Source organism: Syngnathus floridae, chromosome 22 (assembly GCF_059516105.1).
Source record: "Syngnathus floridae isolate MCC-2025c chromosome 22, RoL_Sflo_1.0, whole genome shotgun sequence".
Taxonomy (NCBI): Eukaryota; Metazoa; Chordata; class Actinopteri; order Syngnathiformes; family Syngnathidae; genus Syngnathus; species Syngnathus floridae.
In genome coordinates, this window is record NC_142434.1 from 2431425 (window position 1) to 2452371 (window position 20947).

At 44.3% G+C, this 20947-nt stretch overlaps 4 protein-coding genes across 8 annotated transcripts in view; 3 read left to right on the forward strand and 1 right to left on the reverse strand.

The window, feature by feature from the left end:
* Positions 1-5788, reverse strand: part of pphln1 (periphilin 1) — a 38393-nt gene extending 32605 nt beyond the window's left edge. For 2 of the 4 annotated variants that reach the window (XM_088367590.1, XM_088367587.1), the window contains exons 1-9: positions 5724-5788; positions 5237-5289; positions 5020-5090; positions 4727-4921; positions 4589-4650; positions 4371-4478; positions 4128-4285; positions 2937-2992; positions 1449-1604 (exon numbers count right to left, since the gene is read on the reverse strand). In XM_088367590.1, coding sequence (XP_088223716.1) covers positions 1449-1604; positions 2937-2992; positions 4128-4285; positions 4371-4478; positions 4589-4650; positions 4727-4921; positions 5020-5090; position 5237 — 807 coding nt within the window. In that variant the 5' untranslated portion in view covers positions 5238-5289; positions 5724-5788. Of the gene's footprint in view, positions 1-1448; positions 1605-2936; positions 2993-4127; positions 4286-4370; positions 4479-4588; positions 4651-4726; positions 4922-5019; positions 5091-5236; positions 5290-5668 lie in introns of all 4 variants that reach the window. The other 2 variants (XM_088367589.1, XM_088367588.1) reach the window with 2 other exon arrangements.
* Positions 5773-7237, forward strand: zcrb1 (zinc finger CCHC-type and RNA binding motif 1). 2 transcript variants are annotated; one of them, XM_088367592.1, is made up of 8 exons: positions 5773-5930; positions 6027-6127; positions 6225-6253; positions 6336-6447; positions 6508-6615; positions 6703-6812; positions 6879-6957; positions 7028-7237. In XM_088367592.1, exons 2-8 carry the CDS (start codon positions 6044-6046, stop codon positions 7175-7177), a joined length of 672 nt encoding a protein of 223 aa, XP_088223718.1. In that variant the 5' UTR covers positions 5773-5930; positions 6027-6043; the 3' UTR covers positions 7178-7237. The 2 variants fall into 2 exon arrangements, with proteins under 2 accessions (XP_088223718.1, XP_088223717.1); XM_088367591.1 differs by having other exon boundaries at positions 5783-6127.
* Positions 7238-7523: 286 nt separating this feature from the next.
* On the forward strand, positions 7524-14265 carry yaf2 (YY1 associated factor 2). Its single transcript, XM_088367593.1, has 4 exons — positions 7524-7700; positions 8052-8177; positions 12217-12372; positions 12460-14265. Exons 1-4 carry the CDS (start codon positions 7675-7677, stop codon positions 12713-12715), a joined length of 564 nt encoding a protein of 187 aa, XP_088223719.1. The 5' UTR covers positions 7524-7674; the 3' UTR covers positions 12716-14265.
* Positions 14266-14943: 678 nt separating this feature from the next.
* gxylt1b (glucoside xylosyltransferase 1b) lies at positions 14944-17822 on the forward strand. The gene is made up of 7 exons (XM_088367585.1): positions 14944-15202; positions 15600-15801; positions 15877-16008; positions 16086-16337; positions 16478-16601; positions 16726-16898; positions 17337-17822. Exons 1-7 carry the CDS (start codon positions 15000-15002, stop codon positions 17490-17492), a joined length of 1242 nt encoding a protein of 413 aa, XP_088223711.1. The 5' UTR covers positions 14944-14999; the 3' UTR covers positions 17493-17822.
* Positions 17823-20947: the final 3125 nt, after the last annotated feature.

The window sequence follows — 20947 nt, forward strand, 5'->3', positions numbered from 1 at the left end:
AATTTCAGAGGAGCAATTTGAGCGAGTGACGCAAAAGAGGAGGGGGGGGGGGTGATGTGGGCTTGATGATGGAAAAGTCCGTTTAGGATCTGCTCGGCAAGTTTGGGTTTTTAACGCTTTTAAAGGCACAACCGGACTCGCCCTTGTGTACGGTCGAGATGGCTAGACCAGATTGGACGCTGAAAGCCAAACAATCGGGGCGCACGTCACGTGAGGGCCTGCGACGATAGAACCGCCATTCGGAATAAAAATGACTACTACAGCTATATAATCTTTGAATTATGGGACAGGAATGCTGGCCAACTTTGTGGCTGCGTGGTTTGTCTACTTTGCGAACCGCTTTTGGCCCGCCGCCATCAGTCACGAGGAACCAACTCCCCCAGGATGAAATGACAGAAAGTTGGGAATTATGACATTTTGAAACGACGGCTCTATTCAAGGGTGGAATTACCAAAGCTGGATGGTTGGTATTTTACCTTTTTTGAGGGGGGGGCATCTGGGAAGGGGTATACTCTTTGAATGGGGACTGATAATCACTTTTTGGGAAATTTAAGAGCGTCAAATTACTGGTTAGAGGGGGTTACACAGTACACAGATGGGCTGAAAAGAAGATTGACTATAAAACAGGCCCAAATCTGCAGCGTCAGCAACACGGGTTACAAGCGCCTGTAGGCTCTTGCCATGCGAGCGCGCCTTGCACGCTTCAAGGCAGAGCAGCTTTGGCTTTAATGGGCCCAGTAAAGCAGCGGTAGCGTTCCCTCTTTTGCGGGAAAGGCCCTCATTAGATGAGCCAGCAGAGCTGCAACCTCCACCCCGCGGGGTGGTTGTAACGCTGTTGACCTCTATTTATCCTGCTATATCCTGGTCAGCTTTTATACGTTCATGGATATGGTCAAAGTGTTTCCAGAAAGTTCTATCAGTCCGTGTTATTGTTTGGTGCAATGAGCATTTCAATATTTCATACTTAATAGACATTTATAAGACTTCATAGAAAAACGTGTTGCCTTACCTTTCAACTTCAAACACCAGGACAAGGAATTTTGACCCCTTGAATTTTGTTAAGTATTTTTAAATCAAGGCTAGTGTCAGTAGCACATTTATATTAGTGCTTCGAAACTTTTGATGCCAAATCTCACTTAATATGTCTTTGTAGCTCTATATTAGTGCTTCAAAACTTTTGATAAATTTAACCTAAAATGTCTTTTTGGCTCTCCAAGTTGGATTAAAATACAGTATCATAAACAAATGGAGACTAGATCTTTGGAAATTGACATTAATTTCAAGTAATTAAAGTATAGGTGGATAAGTATCATGAAAACTAAGAATCAGGAACATGTGCCATGAAATGATGACATGACAATTCCCTCACCCAATCAGAAGCTATAATCGAATCAGAATTGCTCAATTCTGATCACCAAAGTCAATAAAGAAAAAAAGAAGGGGGGCACCTTTTCAATCTCTTGGGCTTTAGTTGCAATGGCCAGCGATCGCCGCTCCTTAAAGTCGTCTGTCTTTTGACTCTCCTCTGTGACAACAGCCGCCAACAATGGCTCCTCTTTTTCTTTTTCTTTGTCTTTTTCAGTTTCATGTGCATTGTTCTCCTCCTAAAAGAGAGGTCATTTGATCATTTGGTTGCATGGACTGAACATTTCCTGACAGGCCAACTTTAAAAAAAAAAAAGGAAAGGCCAGGGAGGAGAGCAATCCATCCATGACTAAAGTCTACTCACAAGAAAAGAATCAGGCCATGGGAAGAGCTATATTAATTCTCCACGTGACTGGAAAAAAAGAAATGGCGGGCGGATGCTACATCACATCAAGTCCAGCGTGCATGCTCGGGCGTTTGTCATTTCATAGCCTGCTTGTCCGTAATGCGTGGTGGAGGGAAAAAAAAAAAAAATCCTGTCTGAATCATTCAATTCAACTGACTGGGCACCACCCAACATGAAAGGCTGGTCCAAACAAGGATCTTTCAAAACCGGGGCGGACTTTGATGTGACTTTTCGGGAAATGATGTGGTTTTCAATGGTTTGGGACTGCTTTGCTCCACGCAGCTTTTAGAAGTTCTCTAAATTACTGTGTTTTGGCAGGGGAGTGGACTCGCTCCAACAACCGGTCCCAATTTCATATTTCAGCCGCAGTGGATCTCCGCTTTGTCTTCACAGACTCAACTGCTGTGGTGATTTTTTTTTTTTTGGTGTGTGTTCAGTCAGCGTTTGTTGACTCTCCACAGCAGGCAGCGGCCATTAGTGCTCGCTTTACTGGGGGCACAGCGCAAACCTTTCATCTTGGCAGAGGTTATGGGTTTGTGCCCCCCCCCTACCCCAGAACACGGAGAAACAATGCCCTAGGCCCAAGATCAAACGTCGCAAATAAGTGGAGGCAATGTTGGAAGTCGCTCCAACTTTCGTCGCAGCAATGTTCTATCATCTCCATTTTAACTTCGCTACCAAACGCAGAAAGTTGGGAGCCCTCCAGGAGCGACAGAGAGCAGTTCAGTTGAAATACTGGACCAAGTTATGTTCCACCGGGGAGGCCCTCTTAGCTTTGCGGCGAAGATCCGATGATAAAATTATGACTCGGGCTAATGCGTTGAGCCCTTTCACTTCTGGGTGGCCGTCACATCTGACTCGATTTAACCTGCAGCTGCGACGGTGGAGATGGAGGATATCTGCAAAACTATTATTTACAAAGTTGCTTTCGTCAATAAACACGGCAGTAATGTTAGAAGGGAAAAAAAAGAATGAAACGCGACAGACCGGTGCTGACATTTGAGCTCTCCGCAGTCCACGTGACTCAAGTCTGCTTACACGGCAGGTAAACAAAAGCACTGGGCCACTTTAAAAGCCATTAAAATACTTCAAGGGGATGAAATAGTTTTTACAGTGACGGGGTTTAAGTTGGTCCAGGTGTAGTTTTCGGTCCTCAGGAGCTCACCTTGGTTGAGGTGGCACTGCTCGGAGAGCCTTCTCTTGACAGACCCGGGATCTTTTCTGAAGAAAAACGAGAAGACAAGGCAAAGATTGAGAATGGAAATGAGAAGTGTCGATGACCACTAGGAAAATTACGAAGCAGTTTGCACCCCAAACAAGACTTTAGCTGAATAAACACATCAAGCCTCAAACGATTTGATCAAATTGGACAGTGCTCCCCTATCGTGTGTAGGCTTTCACTTCAGGTATATCCATCAGACATCCAATCTGTGGCATGTTTACGAGGCCGGACAAAGGTGGCTGCCGGATGCATTAGAAAAGCTCTCCGTCTCTCTCAAGTTACCCGGAGGGTTACGTTTAACGACCGTGACCTCGAGATACATCTGAAAGAAATTCTCTGGATGTCTCTCACCTCCCTTCAATTACTGTTTCGTTCGAGATGATGCACAAAAATGATCTGCTTTCTGTGATAAGCATCATGTGACAGTTGGCAGTGGTCAGCCGGGGAGTCCGTTGGGAGGTCACGCTACTCGCACCATGCAAACGAGATACTTTAATATTTGCATTTACTGTTTACAGTCCAGTGGCAGTCAAATATGTACTAACCTGCATAAGGGCATGTTGTCAACGATAAAAGACTCCACTTTGTTTTATTGTTTGATAAGACTTGGCAGCAGCTAAAGCAATTTCATTTTCATGACCAGATCGGAGGAAGAAGTTCAAGTGCAACGGTGTCTCCGTAAAGAGCGAGCAAGGGTGACACAACCAGCATCACTGCAATGTTGTTGCATTTCCGTTAACAGAGAGTTTAACAAAAAAATACACTAAGTATGGCTGCCATGAGGCTGAAACGACATTGATCATCAAGGTCGATGTTAGTTTTCAAGACGCTTGTAAAGACCCGTAGACTCATGTTCACTGTGAGGAAAGAGCGCCCCCCAGAGGTGCTTATTCAGACCTGTGAGCCCCCCTGGACCACCCCACCAAAAAAGTCACTGAGCCAGATTATCACAAGTTAAAAAACATGCGTGACTTGCATGTATTTGTGATGTTGATGTTTTTCTGCTATGTTTTGACGACACCCACAAACCCCATCCCAATTATCTGGCTAATTATAGTAGTTTTGCCCAACCTGGCTACAGAAAAAAGCGGAGCGTGGCATCAAAGAAAATGCATCGTCAGCCATTTGACATACCGGTACTCTTGCCTTGCTGCGAGGGGAACGGGAGGTTTTTGGTCCGTTCCGGCGAGTATCCCCTGCTGCTCACGCTCGAACCCGAGCGGCTGTGCGGGGAGCGGTCTCTCGGAGGCGGGAAGGGAGGCGCTTTTCTCCTATAGTCTTGTCTTTCATCCCTGAGACAGTCGAGGACGGAAAGAAAAATATTTGCAACAAGAGGAGCCACAGATATACAAAAAAAGTATTTAGCTTCATTCATACCCTCGGTCCAGGTTGAGGATGGCTTGCATGAGCGTGTCAGACCCGCTTTCTGGTAGCGCTCGGGGCGCTGGGTACATGCTTTGGTTCCGAGTTGGCGGTGCGCGGTTGCTGAGGACATAAATTAGTTCTCCAGATATCAAAATATTATTCTCAGTAAATTAACATGCTAGTTTAGAGCAAGCATAGAGTCGATTGTAACTGAAGTGTAGTTCGTTTACTTGTATTCCATAGGCCGACCCGTGTGTTGCTCCTCCCTTGGTCCTCTGAAATAATCCTCCTGCTGAAGTGACAGAAGATGCAATCATAAGACTCCATATTTGGATCCAATACGACATGTATGTTATCTCGGTTTTCACCCTTCTTGATGGGGGACCGCCTCTGCGTTCTGAGGGGGGGAAATGACTGGAATCGCCATGGTAGCCCCGCTGATCTTCCCCGTGGTAATTACGCGGGCCTCCTCCATTTGGGAAAAAGCGAGGACCTCCTTCATATTCATAACCATCAGGCCTGCCAAAGTGGCCTCGCCTTTCTCCTCCTCGAGAGTAATGACCCTGGAAAGGATGGCGGACATTAAGAGGTGATGCCTTATAAATAAATGAGAAATTGGCTGTGTGCTTATAGAAGACGTGATTGTCGGGCAGAAACTTACTCTCCCCGGCCTGTCGCCCATGAAACGCTCTTCATACACCTCTCGTACACTCCTCTCCCTCCTGTACGTCACTACAGACACCAAAATTAAAAACATACTGATTTGTCACTCAAGAATAAGACAGACGGTAATTCTTAAATAAACGAAATTAAGCTATTAACAACTCCATCACAATAGTTTGGCATGTTGTATGCATTTTTTTTTTTATACAACTCACTTTCTAATGAGGAGCTCTCTGGGTTAGTTTTGGGTGAAGTCTTTCAATAAAACCTGCGGAAAGTAAAAAAAAAAACCGTTTATTTTAGACAAGTGGGTATCTCAACGAGTATTACCAATTCAAGTACGTATACAAAATAACTAGTTACGGTTAAACGAATGCAGGCCGATAATACTCGACCTAAACGTGGTTGTAGCAACTCAGTTGATTCCACCACAACACCGCGGTAGTAACGTCCGATTAAATCCCAAAAATAAAACGAAATATTACATTGTTTCAAGCGCGTTTAGGCAGACTCGTACTAGCATTGCTAATTAGCTAACGGTAGCCTGCGTATTCAGTGCCTAAATGCGCGCCTCGTTTTTTACACTTGGCTTATTTTTATCGCAACAGAAAATAAAATATAACATATTAAGGTAATTTCTTACATACTTGGCAATATTTAAGTGATAAGAAACCAGCTTTGTTATCGGTAAATTACACTCACGTTAGCCTTTCCCGTATGCTACCATACGAACAGCGTGTATTTTGTTGGACGGTATGTAGTGTTCTGACGTCATCAGTAAGCGACACGGAAGCTGTATTTGTTTACCACGTTCTGCACGTACATGAATGCAAGAAATTCTAGATTTTAGGACAACTTAGACGCTTTTCAATCTTTTTTTTCTTTTTAAAATAACTATTAACTGTGTTGGTAAGTGTTTTTGACTTTGAGGGCTGCAATTTGTGTTTTTTATGGCGTAGCTGCCAAACTATACGTTACTATCATAAATTGTGCATTTTCTTCAAGTTTCATATGAATTCAACATGAGCGGCGGCTTAGCACCGAGTAAAAGCACTGTATATGTGTCAAACCTGCCATTTTCTCTCACCAACAATGATCTCCATAAGGTAATTCTGATTCAGCATTGTTCACCTCAATGGAAAGATGTTAAATCTGATTCTTTTGCAAAAACATACAACTAACAAAGGCTTGTAACGATTTCAGCTGTTTACCAAGTATGGAAAAGTGGTTAAGTGAGTATGTCTTTTTGGAACCTTTCACTTTATTTAACATAAATAAAATGTGATGATATTCTAATGGCTGTCTATTTCTCAGGGTTACAATTGTGAAGGATAAAGACACTCACAAAAGCAAAGGAGTGGCGTTCGTTCTATTCCTGGACAGAGACTCGGCTCATAACTGTGCAAGAGCAGTGAACAACAAGCAAGTGGGTGAAATTTCTATTATTATTATGATTATGTAAGTTACAGATGTGCTTGCTTTCCAGTTGTTTGGCAGAACTGTAAAAGCCAGTATTGCAATCGACAACGGCAGAGCGACAGAATTTATCAGGAGGCGCAACTACACAGACAAGAGCAAGTGTTATGAATGTGGGGTCAGTACAATTGTGATGTTTTTTCAACATGTCTGCTCTGTGTATTTGGGTCGATTTTCAGCTATTTAATGTGTTACAATATGCCAGGATACAGGTCATATGAGCTATGCATGTCCCAAGAATATGCTGGGAGAGCGAGAGCCGCCAAAGAAAAAGGAAAAGAAAAAGAAGAAGAAAGCTCAGGAACTTGAACATGTGTAAGGAGCAAGACATGCTGAGAAATAGAATGCATCTTCTTTCAATGCCTTTTATTCCCCTCATAGTGAAGAAGAGGAGCTGGAAAGTGAAGAAGAAGGAGAAGATCCAGCTCTTGACAGTCTGAGTCAAGCCATAGCTTTTCAGGTATTTGGCAGATTAAATTTGTTATATAGCCCAAGTAGTAAGATGACTTGTTTCTTTTTTGTCGTCACAGCAAGCGCGTATTGACGAAGAAGAGAAGCAAAGAAAAAGCACGGTTATGCCCCAGGATGACAGCCCCCATCCTTCGTCCTCCTCAGACTCCAGGAAAGTACGGATCAAAAAGAGTGCATACTTCAGTGATGAAGAAGAGCTTAGTGACTAAAGTGAACCTTTTGCTCGCTTGTACATAAATTTGTTGTAAATAAAAAAAATGTTATGTGTTCTTGGAGTTGTTAGTGAATCGAATCGTTCCGCTTTAAAATATATTGTGGTATGTATTAATATGTGTCAAGCAGACTGATGTTGTGAAAATAAAGTATTTGAACATATTGGGTTAAAAAAGTGCGGCAAAATTGACCTGTGCTTTAAGAATTAAAAATGGAAACATAATAAAACGCACTTGGCGAGTCCTCGATGTGGACATTGAGAGCAAATGACGGCGCTGTGGAGCCATCATGAGGAATGTCAGGCTAAGAAAGACGCGCCGCCCACGATTGGCTGAGACGAGTCACGTGATTTGCTCCCAAGCGGAGTTTCCACGACAGCTGGAAGCCGAAACGGCAAAGGGCGCATCGCTTCTTCTCAAAAGAATCGGGACGAGGGGAAAAAACAGACCTCTGCTCGTCTTGGCAACCCCTTCCAGAGACACCCTGGTCTGGCATGGGCGACAAGAGGAGTCCCACAAGGTAACGACTGCGGCCTAGGCGAGTTCTATGGAGCCGTGTGGTGGGGGCAGACAGTGGCGAGCGCGCGGGGGGCCGGAAAAAAAATCCTTTTCTCCATGGTATCTTAGTCCACCTTTTTTTTTTTTTTTTGGCGTGCATGCATTTTGTGCAAGCGTGCATGCGCGCGGCTGTTAAAACCTCATTACAGCATTGGGATAACGGCGCGCGTTCACACGATTTCCTTCTGTAATCCTCGAGCCAGATGTGTGCCATCGATAGCAGTCGCTCGGTGCGAAAGGGGGGCTCATCTTCTCTTGTCTGCCGCACGCTGCGCTTTTACCTCGCTTATTTGTCTGTGTTTTGTTTTTCAAGGCCGAAGCGTCAACCCAAGCCCTCCTCCGACGAGGGGTTTTGGGACTGCAGCGTGTGCACGTACAAGAACACGGCGGAGGCTTTTAAGTGCATGATGTGTGATGTCAGGAAAGGGACATCAACAAGGTAAGACCTTGGAGATAGTGGAATGATGTCTTAAATGTGCATTGTGCAGCTTTCTGCTTATTCTTTTTTTACGAGTCATTTATGACATTGCAGTATTTCCATGTACTGTCAATCAAATAGTATGTCATGGCTTGTTACTTTTCATTGTTCCAATACTGAGCCACGTCATATATTTCACATTTGGAATGTCCCTCAGCACATCACCAAAGGGTCACAAGTTGAATTTGAAGCAGGCTTTTTCACAGCCCATCACCAATTTTGCATCAAAAGAAAAATCTGCAGAGTCTAAATGAATGTACCTTTAGTATTTCGAGAAAACACGCTGCTGCTGATGTGAGTGAAGGGATCCAGGAAATGAGTGTTATTCCTGCTGGACACAGGAAGAATACACAACAAAGAGCTGAGCGGGAGGAAATGCAACTTTAGCACGACACCCGAATGTGTGTATGTGTGTGTGTGTGGGAGGGCTCACTGCGAACGAGGTTGTCACCACAGCCGCCAGTCAGACAGACATCGCTTATTACTATGCAACAGCTTAATCAGCCTGCTGTCATCATACACACACTCATGCACAGATGCACTCAAAATGCACATTTCACACTTGGATACACACACTGTCTGGTTTACCTGCCTTGCGGGGACAGTAGGGGCTCTTCGTCACTCTCCTTTTAGACAGTTTTTTTTTTCCACCCTGCACGTTGCTCACCACTTTGGTCCACTGTGGCTGCATCATTGCTGCCTGTGGTCATCACGAAGCTTGCATCATCATTGGAAGCCAGTCCAGAAGGCGTATTTTTCCAGACACTTCTGTTCTGACTAAAATAAGAATAAAATGAACTTCAAATATAAATGCTCTCACACACTGGTGAAGGACAAACTGTTCTTGCGGACATCCCTGGGAAGTTAAAAGTGGGGCGCGGGGTGGTACCCACTAAATCATAGTCGTTGGCCGCTAAAACGTTGGCGCGTGGGCCTGCCAACACTGCGGCAAAGATGGTCGCACAGGTGGTCTCGGCCGTTAACGAGCATACAAAATAGACAAGCGGTTTGCTCGGCGCCATGGTAAAGGGCAAACGACGTGCGGCATACCAATGGAGACGGCTCCCTCGCCGTTTGCTAAATAAGTGTGACAGAGCTGTAAATATGAAAATTAGTGTGGCAAAAAAATGATGGCAGAAGGTAAAATGGCAGGAAAAGCCTCCTAAAACATCTCAACCTAATTTAAGGTTACTTTAAATGGTGGCTGTTTTTTGTTGATGAATTGAAATACGAGTTATGAGAGGCTATGCATCTCATTTTTTGGCCTCTGTTTTTCATTTTCTTTCTCTCACACCTATCCCCCCACACACACACTCTCACACCCTCCCCCCTTTTCCGTGTTTGCTCTCTCTCCGGAGTTGAACTTAACCCAGGGCGTCCTGGGCTGACAGGCGGACTGATCTACCGCTTTCATCAGTGCTGCATATCCAAGCCGCAACCTTTTCCGTCAGCATTTGGAAGCGTGTCATCTGCTCGCACACAATCGGGTGTGACGCTCGACGGTATACAGATTAATCCTCGTCCACGCCTTACGTGGGCGGATGCATCATAGCGATCTCCAACCAAGGTTAGGGTTAGCGCCTATGCTGCAGGTCAAACCGACTTTCAAAAGCCATATTTGTTCTGCCGCTTTTTTGTCCCCTCTCGATCACGCCCTTTATGTTACAGCTTTCATCCGCATACAAATAATGAACCGCGAGGGAGGGGGGGGGGGTTGTGAAGCGTGCCGTAGGCGCGTCACCGAGGCTCAAGATTACGGCTACGTGATAAGCCTGTAATTATGGCGCTGACACTGATGCATGACATTCAGCTCTAAGCGAGAATCAGGAGGGGAGAATGTGGCGGCGTGGCTAGCGGGCTGTCTAAAAGGTGTCATAAACCACGGGACGCGGCGAGCCATCTGTCCCCACCCCCCCACACACATCATACACGCACAAGCCTAGCACGTCGAGGCGGCAAGAGCCATTAATCATCAGGTTGGATGAGCTCCCAGGAGCTAGCCTCACTACCTGCTGTTAGCAAACGCACAAGCGGGTCCTGACACAAGGACGCCCACACCCGAGCAGAGAATGTGCAACGGAGCGTAAAATAAGCTATTTCGCAACAATCATCGCAGAGCCCAGATGAATGTCGTCGGAGCGGTCTTGTGGTTTGCATTGCACAAAGGCCTTTTAGCACGCAATAAGACTATCAACACACTCAAATACATAACTGGAGCTACTATTATGGCTTGTACTATATCCCACTACACGGTTAAATATTTAACAACCAATAATAATAATAAACCTGATTAAAAAACCTGAAACACAATGATCACTTAAGTTAGACTGTGCTCACTCCCACTGCGGCGCAGCCCTCCGGAGTCGGTCCGCATTGTTCCTAACATTAACTCGAGGCGCCAAATTTCCTCCGGTCATAAAAATTGAGCCTTTCAATTTCACACACATGACTGTGTGCCCGCAAGTATGACATTTGGCTAACAAGAGTTCTTCTATGAAGAAAATGAATGTACTGGAATACCTGCAAGCAGGACAGGACAAGTCCAAGGTGGATTTAAAGGTGTCAATGATGGTTGTTGCTAGGGAGATTTATTCTGACACGCATAGGCTGTCCTTTAAAATGTTCATTGTATTGATTTTTTTCCCCATTTATTGTAAAATCTCATTGCACACATAATTTCTAGGCCTAATAAGCGTTTGATGGGGTTAACAGACGCCCCACTGTTTAGACACGCCGTGCTATTATTAGATTGTCCGGCTCCTCTTTCACCTCCAGCTTATTGAACCAGCAAAATGGGCAGAGATCTTGTTTCATAGCAAAACAGTTGAGTCGAACGTGTGTTTGTCATATTTCAGTGTGGCCGGGGGATCTTTGAATTGAATCAAACAAGAGCGTTTGTCGCCTCACGAGCAGTTGGGTTGTTTAGAGCCTGGCGAGCCGGCGCCATTTAGCCCAAGGGCAGGAAAGACAATGTGTGTTTTGTGAGCACTCGTCGGCGGTGGCGGGCACAAAACAAGCTTTGTCACTTCAGGAGGAGGATCAGGTTTGTCAAGGAGAGCGGCAAATTGCTTCAGCCACGACTGCGGGAGGGTTGGAGGCGGGATTTGGGGATGGGGTGGGGTGTTGCTTTTATTTAAAAGGTGTCAGCGGTTCTGCAGCAAAGCACTGACGAGATATTTTAAAGGTTGGCGGCGTCTTAGTTGTTTTGATGGGAAAGATACAGCAAAAAAAAAATGATGGGGGTGATTTTCTTTTTTTTTTTTTTTTCTTTCAAAACAAGCCGAGCAAGAAATTGGGTCACCGTTGAATCATTAAACATTCACGCTCGCAGAACTAATGGCACTGACATGCACAAACGTTGAATGCGGTCACTTGACATCACGGGCTCATATCAAGCTCCAACGAACGATATCAAAAATGAATGAGCGCTCACCCACGCTCTTTGCACACGCCATCTGGCCGAAGGTACCTCCACTTCATTCTGGCCAGGTATATATGCGGTCTTGCTGTTTACGCCGACTCGTGTGTTTGTGCACACACAAGCGGGGTACAAGATGTGTGTCGGGCGCTCTCAACAGATGGCCTTTTCAGCGCACTTGGCTCGGGGTCCTGCCAGCCCTCGAAACACACACACACACACATGCTCGGTGAAAGCAATACAGTTTCAGCCTTGCACGAACAACTGTCATGGATCAGTTGACTGGAAAGCGATGTCGGGCTTCATAAATGCCACAACATTGAGATAGCATTGTATAATGGCTTTGGAAAGGCTGATTTTTTTTTTTTTTTAAATGCACCAAGTGTCAGCAACTGCCACTTTAAAGAACACTTTGGGTGCAAGCACCTAACCGGCCCTGGCAGCCATTATTGGCTCCTGATTACGGCGGCGCGCTAGCACGCGGCAATGTGCTCACTATGATTTTCCCTCTCATTAATCTGCCACACGTTTCTTTTCCTCCCAACCACCCCTGCGGTCCCCTCGCGCCCCCCGACCCTGCAGGAAGCCACGCCCAGTCTCCCAGCTCGTCTCGCAGCAGCAGGCCACTCAGCAGTTCGTGTTACCCTCGCAGCCCAAGAAGGAGAAGAAGGAGCGCGTCGAGCGGGAGAAGAGCGACAAGGAGCCGGCGCTTAAGAAAAACACTCACAAAAGGATGAGGTGATCCATCTTGTGCCAGCTTATGATTTTTAAGGGTGATTTTGCAAAAGGGGGTGGGGCATATATTATTATTAATTGTTTTTGCAGGCCCAGGTTAAAAAACATTGATCGTAGCAGCGCCCAGCATCTGGAGGTGACGGTGGGCGACCTGACAGTCATCATTACAGACTTTAAGGAGAAGGCCCGGCCGTCGTCGACCTCGGCCTCCTCCTCAAGCGCCGCCTCGTCGGCCGCCGACCACCACAGCCAGAACGGCTCCAGCTCGGAAACCACAGAGAAGGGGCTCTCGTGCTCATCGTCGCCCCTGAGAGAGGGCGGCTCGCTTAACGGGGAGTCCCACTGAGACCACCCGCCCGATCTTTCCATTCCATCCCGGCCTGGCTGGTTTTCTTGAATGGATAATTGCTTTTCAGCCTCTGATTCAAGTCGGATCAGTCACCACCATGATTTAGGAAACTATCCACCGACAGGAAACTTTTCATTTGGATAATTTCACCACACTTGAGAGAATCCCACACATTTATGCAAAGCTTCCTCACAGACAGCTCTTTTTTTTTTTTTTTTTTTGTGATGACATGCTCAGACAAGCTTTGGACAGTGTGATGTACTCTGGGAATACATTAGCTTATTAGCTTAGCCTGCAAACTCAAACACAGTACTCTGAAACTTCTTGTGAAGTTTAAGAAAGGTTTAGTATATTAAGGGTCATACCAATGTCAAACTGGAATGAATTCAGTTGTCTTTCTGCAAGAGGTTCAAGCAAGCCAACATGGAGGTACTAACTCAGGATTGAACCCGACAGAACAAACTACACATTTGTGCACATCCCGGGACACGTCACATCAGGTTTCATGCATGGTAAAACTGATGACACGGCGGTCGAGGAAGGAAGATTTTAGCCAGTCAAACTGGACATTGATTTTAAAATCGCCGCCGCTGCACGACGAGACGAGGGGATACGGTTCTGTGGACTTCATTGTGGATAAGGCACCACGGGAAAACTTGGCGGACATTTATTTGCAGGGCAGGTGATGGAACGAATTTCAAAAACTGTTTATATTTCGTCATTTTCATGTAGCCAACTTGGGGAGTTTTAGATGGTCTAAACTTCCAGCCGAGCAATTAATAGTTATTGTAACTACACAATCTACAAATCTATAGATTCTCACAGATTAATGAATATTTACAACATGTTGTACAATATGTTTTCATGTGGCTGTATTGTCCGTCATATCAATGTTATTGCCATGTTTGTTTCTTTTCTTCATTTTATGCAGTGATTCAAAATGTCACAGCATGATCAAAGGTGTTATAATGTGGGACAAGTTACGTTTGTGTCGTTTAGACTCGCTGCAGGGGTGTCAAACTCATTTTTGTCGCAGGCCGCATCAAAGTCATAGTTTCCTTCGGAGAACCGTTATGACCCACATAAATGAACGCCTCATTATATAGGCTACTGTTCTGGAAAAAAAAATTCAAATATTTTAAAAAAATGAATGGTCATAAAAATTGCTAGCAATAGCTCTATTTTTTAAAAGTGAAGACAATTTGCAATTTTAGTATTTACAAATGAATTTTGATGCCCAATTTGTTTTTGTGGGCCACATCACAGGATGTGGCGGGCCATATCAGGCCCCCCGGGCCTTGAGTTTGACACCTGTGCTTTAGAGATAAGGTTCACAACACGAGCTGGGACTACGTGGGTGGGCCTGTCGGAATTGCTTAGAAATGTGTTACATGTTTGTGGCAACAATGGAATAATTTTCTTTGGTTTTATTTTGATTTCTTTGTTGATACATTTTCTTATGGTTTGCTCAATTGTTATGAAATGTGTGTTTATGACAAGTCTATATTAGAGCGTTGCAAAATGCAAACAAAACACTACTATATGCAGTTTTGCATTCCATTTCTTCTATTAAACTGCCTTTAGTACATGCCAAACAAAGACAGACATATGTACTGTACAACGTCTCTACCCTTTAGCACCACCTGGTGGCTCGCTTAGTAATTACTGCTTCATACATGCGAGAAAAAGGATTGCATATAAGTACTACAGAGTAATATTGCAGTTATCAATGGCACCTATTGATTAGCAGCTATTTTAAATGTCAATAACCAACCTAATGCCCCCCCCAATTGCAATTGAACGTGGGGGCTTCTTTTCTAACTCCGCCACCCCAATCAAAAGACAGCCATAAGCTATGAATGGTTCTTTTCAGAGGTGAAATAAAATGAAAGTTGACTGAGGAGGAGGAATCCCACCCTTCCCCCATTTAGGGTCTTGACCTCTTGAATCTGTGGGGGACCCCCATAAAGAGGAGACAATGAATAAAGAGCAACCGGAAACACTTGTAGCCTACAGAATAAAAGCGCAAATCAACAATGGCATAAGTATTTGTATTTTGGATATATTTCGTGGTATAGTGTATTACACATAAGGGTAGGTAAAACTGCTGTTCAAAAAGCAGTGTTAAATGATCAATTTTCAAAGTGTAGGGAAGTATGACGCAGCCAAATGGTTTCCCTTTTCAATTTAACCGGAAATACATACGCATTACTGTTAACTTATCGAACATTCGCGTTATGTGTCATGACTTTAGCCCCGAGTACCGTGCTCAAACTCTATAATGCGGCGTTACATTCGTGCACTGCTGTTGTGCACGGTGTTTGCCGTTTTTTCGGGGTTCTACATTTATAGTGCACTTTTTCACGCGGATGTGTCAGCCGGGCAAAACGGACCGAAGAGGATTTACGTCCCTGCAAGAATCCCAGGACCCAAAAAAGGGGATCCAGACAAAACGGGGTCACAAATATCACGTCGACATAACAGGTAACTGGAAATAGACGTTTCGTCGTTATTTACACATTTAGACGACTAACAAATATATTTGTCCCGATATTTACGGCTAAAGATGTTTTGAAATTGTAATGGAATGAAGCGCTCGTTAGTCTGTGACGTCACGGCTTGGGTCATGAATGGGAATCACGCGAGACTTGCGGATGAGACTTGGGCATGAACGTGATTTAAAAAGATGCGTTCAGGTACGTTAAGAAAGTTGGTCAGACTAAACAACCTTCGCAATTGAACGGATCATGCAAAATTAATAATATTACTAATTATTAATCAATATAAGATAGCCAGTATTTGTGTTTTCTGATTTAAAAATAATAAATTAGTAAAGCCATTGATTTAGGAACCTGATGAAATGCCTTGGCATTCCACTCAGGTACATCATGCGCCAAAGGAGCCAGCTGGAGGTGGGCGGCCAGACCAGAACTCCCCCCCACATGCACTTGGCCGTGGTGGCTTGTGGTGAGCGGCTGGAGGAAACCATCACCATGTTAAAATCGGCCGTGCTTTTCAGCATCAAGCGCCTCCAGCTGCACATTTTTGCCGAAGACCATCTGCACGCCAGATTTATGGAAGCAGTGAGTTCTCATTTGGAAAAGAACTTATGCTCTTGTGCAATGGGGAATTATTCACCACTGTTTCTTCTGATCTAGTTGGAATCCTGGCCGGCTTTTATACGCTCCAGGTTCAACTACACAGTCTACCCGATCCACTTTCCCAATGAGAATGCAGTGGAGTGGAAAAAACTTTTCAAGCCCTGTGCCTCCCAGAGACTCTTTCTACCCGTGAGGACCAACAAACACCAATACACTTTTGAGAGAATGCAATATATATTTTGACTCATTCTCGTTTTTCTGCACAGCTTATCCTGAAGGACGTTGAATCTTTAGTCTACGTGGATTGCGACATCCTCTTCCTACAGCCTGTCGACCATCTGTGGGATTTTTTATCTCGGTTCGACTCTGCCCAACTGGCTGCCATGGCTCCTGAACACGAGGAACCACGCATCGCTTGGTACAATCGTTTTGCCCGCCACCCTTTCTACGGCAGGACAGGGGTCAACTCGGGAGTCATGCTCATGAATCTCACAAGGATGAGGAACGTGTTTTTCAAAGTAAGTGGGACGCTTTGCTATGGTGTTGTTGTAATACAACTAATAACCACAAGACGTCCCCCGTGCACTATAAGAATTACACGCTGTGCCACCACAAAGCCTTTTTTTTTAATCTTGAAAATACAATTATGCACTAACAGAATGATATGACCTCCGTGGGACTCAAATGGGAGGAGCTCCTGATGCCACTGCTTCAAAAATACAAACTAAACATAACCTGGGGAGACCAGGATCTTTTAAATATCATTTTCCACTACAACCCTGGTGAGTCATGAGTCTTATAAGATTGTACATCGCCCAAATGTCCACTAGATGGCGTAAAAACTCAATTTCTTCTTTCATTGCATCAAAACGGCCTTTTGTATCTTTTTTGGTGTTGCTTATCCAGAGTTCCTCCTGGAGTTTCCTTGCCAATGGAATTATCGTCCAGACCACTGCATCTACGGCAGCAACTGCGCCTCCGCCGAGGAAAACGGGATTTACATCCTGCACGGAAACCGAGGCGTGTACCACGACCACAAGCAGCCCGCCTTCAGATTGGTCTACCAGGCCATACGAAAGGTGACTCAGTCAGCAAAACAATGAGAAGTAGAAGCGTTCATTTTAGCATTACACATATTGAGGGTGTGAGCACAAAGCTAATTTCCCTCCCGAGAGGACGTTTATGGGCTGTTTACCAGCAGCGTAATAATATTGATGACCAGGCTGGCATTTACTTAATGATGTCATCAGAGCAAATCTCATTCCCGCTCTATTTAGCATCGCATAGATCAGGGCAATGGTGGATCCATAGCCAATCACAAAAATTACCTCCATTGTAAAAGACATTAACGTCTCTTAATAGGGATGGGACGATACCAATGCCCGATACTAGCTGGCTCCAAACTAGAACATTTACATTTGATGATACGGTGATAACCATCAGAACGACGCGATAATAATTTTACGCTAACTTAGTTTGAGAGGTCTCACACTAACCGATGATCCGTTTGACGGCAGTACTCGTTTGGCGCCGACCCAGTGGCGTCCCTGCTGGCCCCGCTGGAGAAGCAACTACTGAAGACCACGCACACGTACTGCGGGAAAGCCCACGCGCTGTTCACCAAGGCGCTGGTGCACGGCCTGGCCGCCATTAACAGGAAGGCACGACCATAAGCGACATCTGCTACCTCTGTTGAGCACATTTTAGACTTTGAACTTCTCTTCTGGGTTTTTTTTTTTTTTTTTTTCTGACTAACCTCGAAGAGGAAACCCTTCCCTTTCCATATTGGAGAATTTATCAAACTGTATCAGACAATGAAACTAGTACATATTTTTTTTATGATGTCACTCCACTCAAGAAAGCAATTTTTTATATGATGTGTGTTTAGAATTTTTTTTTTTTAAAAACTGTGAATTTAAACTTACTGTTTTTGTTGGACATGTGACGCAAACTCTTCAAGCCAAAGTATTAAATTTTTGTTACACTATTGAATGTATTAAGAACTACAATACTGAATTTATGGTTGACGTTCCTTTCATTGCATTATGTGTAGTAAAATAAATAAATAAAAATACTTCAGTTTCTTTAGTACTAGTAGTAGTAAGCCCAAACAGAAATATTCAAAAATATTTTTTTTTTTTTAAAGCAAAGAGATCTTCTGGTTTCCTTGCCGGTCCCGAGCACAACCAACAGTTTAGACTTTCCATCCGAGCACTTAATAGAGACGGATGCCGTGCTTGTACAACCAATCGATGCACTTGTCAATAATCTAAAAGCAGACCACCTGAGGTTCTTCGCTGTGCCCGCCCGAACTACTAGGTGCTCATAAAGTAGAAGTGATGGACCAATACTGTACAGCATTGAGCAGAGGGAACTATTTGACGTTTTTCCCCATTAAGCCATGGACACGGGCGTCTGTATGCGGCTCCCCCGGGCTCTTCGCCGCATTGTGTCATTCATCACGATGTATCTATATGAGAGCTTATCAATTACATTTATTGGCTTTGTGCTCGGATGAAACCGACTTCGAGAAACAATGGCTTCTGAGCAGCGCGTTGTAAAATTCAAGATGATCAAACTTGGTTTTATATCATAGTAAAAACACAAATTGGGATTTTCTTTTCTAATGTATTGAGAAGCCGGGTTGGAAGAGTATAAAAAAGGAGAGGGACACCGTGAAGCACCTCAGAGTGAGGTCGGGTGTTTTTTGTGACAGTGGGAAAAAAAAAACAGACTGGAAGAGTGCACTCGAAGGACCGTGAAAGGCCGGATCGAGTGTGTTTTGATGGAGAAGAGGAAAAAAACAAACAAAAAAAAAAAGGACAAAGTCTACCTCAGCCAATTAGGCTGTCTCTCTTTCTTTGGATGAAGCTCTCCAAAAAAAAAAACTGTTTCATCCAAGGAAAACAACCTCCAGATGGCCAACGCTCAAGTTTATTTTATTCATTTTATAAATGGAGGCTGGGCTGTTTCTTTTTCCATTGGATATTGCTGCAATGATTTATTAAGGTTGCTTTTGATTTGATTACAAAACCATCTTTCAGGTGATGGGGGTGGGGGGGTATGTTTATTTATTTATTTTAATTTTATTTACAAGTCATCTGAGGGGGCTTTTATATGCTCTACTGGAACGAGGCTGGCTCCAACTCCGCGCATTTACATTTACATGTTGTAATAGGGTCTATATATCACGGCTGTCCGTGTCCATGCTTGTTCCCCCCCCCTTGCTGTTATTCAAACGTGCACACGTTTGATGTCCGGTGAGATGGAATGTGACATCTTTACCGAGCTTGGTCACGTCAAGACGGCACAGATTGCTTTATTTACTTCACAGCTTGTGAGCTCTGCCCGCTTGTCAGATTGCAAATGCCACATGGAGCCAAGACGGAGGATTTCTGGCTACTTTCATTTTTTTGTTTGCTGCTGCTTTACAGAGCTAGCCAGAAAGAATCTCTGTTTTTCTGCCAAATGTGGACACCAGTATTTTATTTATAGTCAGCAAAGAGGACAAAATGTTGCCTTTGCTAACATCAACAGAAGAAAATGTATTTTGCTGCTACATTCAATATATCGGATGCATCGTACTATGTTCAATAAAAATAACAGTGGCCCTAATATTGCCTCTTGCGGCACACCACACCGCTAAATTCAACAGTAAAAAAAATTATTTCCCTGCTACTGAAACATTCAATATATTGAAAGCGTTATGCTATGTTCAATAAAAATAATAACGGTCCTAACATTGACCCCTGCGGCACACCACACCGCAAAATTCAACAGATGAAAATATATTTTTCTGCTACTGAAAACATTGGTGTCCATCACTCTTTAGAAACGCTAGCCTTGAGCCATAATAAGCTCGTCCTTTACAAACCACATCCAAGGATGACGACAAGAGGCCGCGAAATAGGATGGAAATGATTCAGAAACTATTCTGATCTTTTTATTTCCAGCCGTAGCATTGAGATGTTTTAATTAGCCGCTGGTATTTATCCCAAATCTGGTCTCGCACAAAACCCACGCTCACATTCCCCCTGCAAGCTTTTCAATTAGGTAATTACAACGGCAGTGAATGGACACTGGAGCTCCATTGTGAAGGCACCTGTCCCCCTGTAGACAGCAATTACCTGCCTGGCTGGAGGCAACTTACAGCCAATTGTCTCAGTGTGTGTGGGATGAGGGCTGTATTGCCCAGTTTGTGTTTCGGGGACAGTTTAAGTCAAGCCAAGTCGCTCAAAAAAAAGCTTCGACCAGTTAGTGTGGATTTAAAATGATGTATAAGATCAATATGGGCAATGAAAACAACATTATTATTTCTAATCAACTACATCATTTGGGGGAAAAAAAAAATCACCCGAGTAAAAATCACAGCCCTTTACTTTAATTCCCAACAAATTGCAGCCTGACCGTTTGCACTTTATCGCGTCCGGAGGCTCCCTCAGGTGTCAATTTACACCCACGTTCCGTTTTATTGATCTACCCGGACGCACTCGCATGTAAGACTCGCAGAATCCGTTAAGGGTGGAAATGCCAACTGCAAATTGACGGGAGCGTGTCGTGTGGATGTGCACGTTTGGCATGTTGTAAAGGTGTACAAACACCTGTTATCTGTTCCCATGGCGATAAGGATCCATTGTGTTAATTAAAGCCCTTAAATTGTTGTTATACCGCCTGATGGAAGGATTCAAGTGTGATGTTACGCAAGACTATAAATCATTGCAACTACAGCTTCATTATCTAGGTAGGGGAAGAAAAAAAAAAAAAAAAGCAGCCATCCATGCAGATGATTTGTCTATCACTGACGTCAGTGATTAAATGCTAACAGGCTAACAGTTAAGCACCCTGCCAGCTTTCCAAGTCAGCGTAATCAAATGCATTCAGCGCTTATCAGTCCTGTTTATCAAGGCCCGATGTTCCGGAGAGAGGATATGAGGCTGATGGCTTTTCGTTTTGTTTTTTTTTCCCGATCAATCATCAGTGGAGTCGGGGCGACTAACGAGGTCTCCTAACGAGGGAAAGCGGCCAAAGGATATAATTGGGGGGGGAACTCGTGATTATCTAGCCTCAAAAGATGGATCTGCTACTGTCTGGGGAGAAGCGTGGCGGGCACGAGGTGGAAGGGAAAAAA

Excerpts from the sequence above, each read along its gene's own strand:
- zcrb1 (XM_088367592.1), top strand. The coding sequence starts at position 6,044 with ATGAGCGGCGGCTTAGCACCGAGTAAAAGCACTGTATATGTGTCAAAC. Across the intron at positions 6,813-6,878 it reads GCTCAGGAACTTGAACATGT|TGAAGAAGAGGAGCTGGAAA; the intron begins GTAAGGAGCAAG and ends TTCCCCTCATAG. Across the intron at positions 6,958-7,027 it reads GTCAAGCCATAGCTTTTCAG|CAAGCGCGTATTGACGAAGA; the intron begins GTATTTGGCAGA and ends TTGTCGTCACAG.
- yaf2 (XM_088367593.1), top strand. The coding sequence starts at position 7,675 with ATGGGCGACAAGAGGAGTCCCACAAG. Across the intron at positions 8,178-12,216 it reads AGGAAAGGGACATCAACAAG|GAAGCCACGCCCAGTCTCCC; the intron begins GTAAGACCTTGG and ends CCGACCCTGCAG. Across the intron at positions 12,373-12,459 it reads AACACTCACAAAAGGATGAG|GCCCAGGTTAAAAAACATTG; the intron begins GTGATCCATCTT and ends TTGTTTTTGCAG.
- gxylt1b (XM_088367585.1), top strand. The coding sequence starts at position 15,000 with ATGCGGCGTTACATTCGTGCACTGCTGTTGTGCACGGTGTTTGCCGTT. Across the intron at positions 16,338-16,477 it reads TGAGGAACGTGTTTTTCAAA|AATGATATGACCTCCGTGGG; the intron begins GTAAGTGGGACG and ends ATGCACTAACAG. Across the intron at positions 16,899-17,336 it reads TCTACCAGGCCATACGAAAG|TACTCGTTTGGCGCCGACCC; the intron begins GTGACTCAGTCA and ends GTTTGACGGCAG.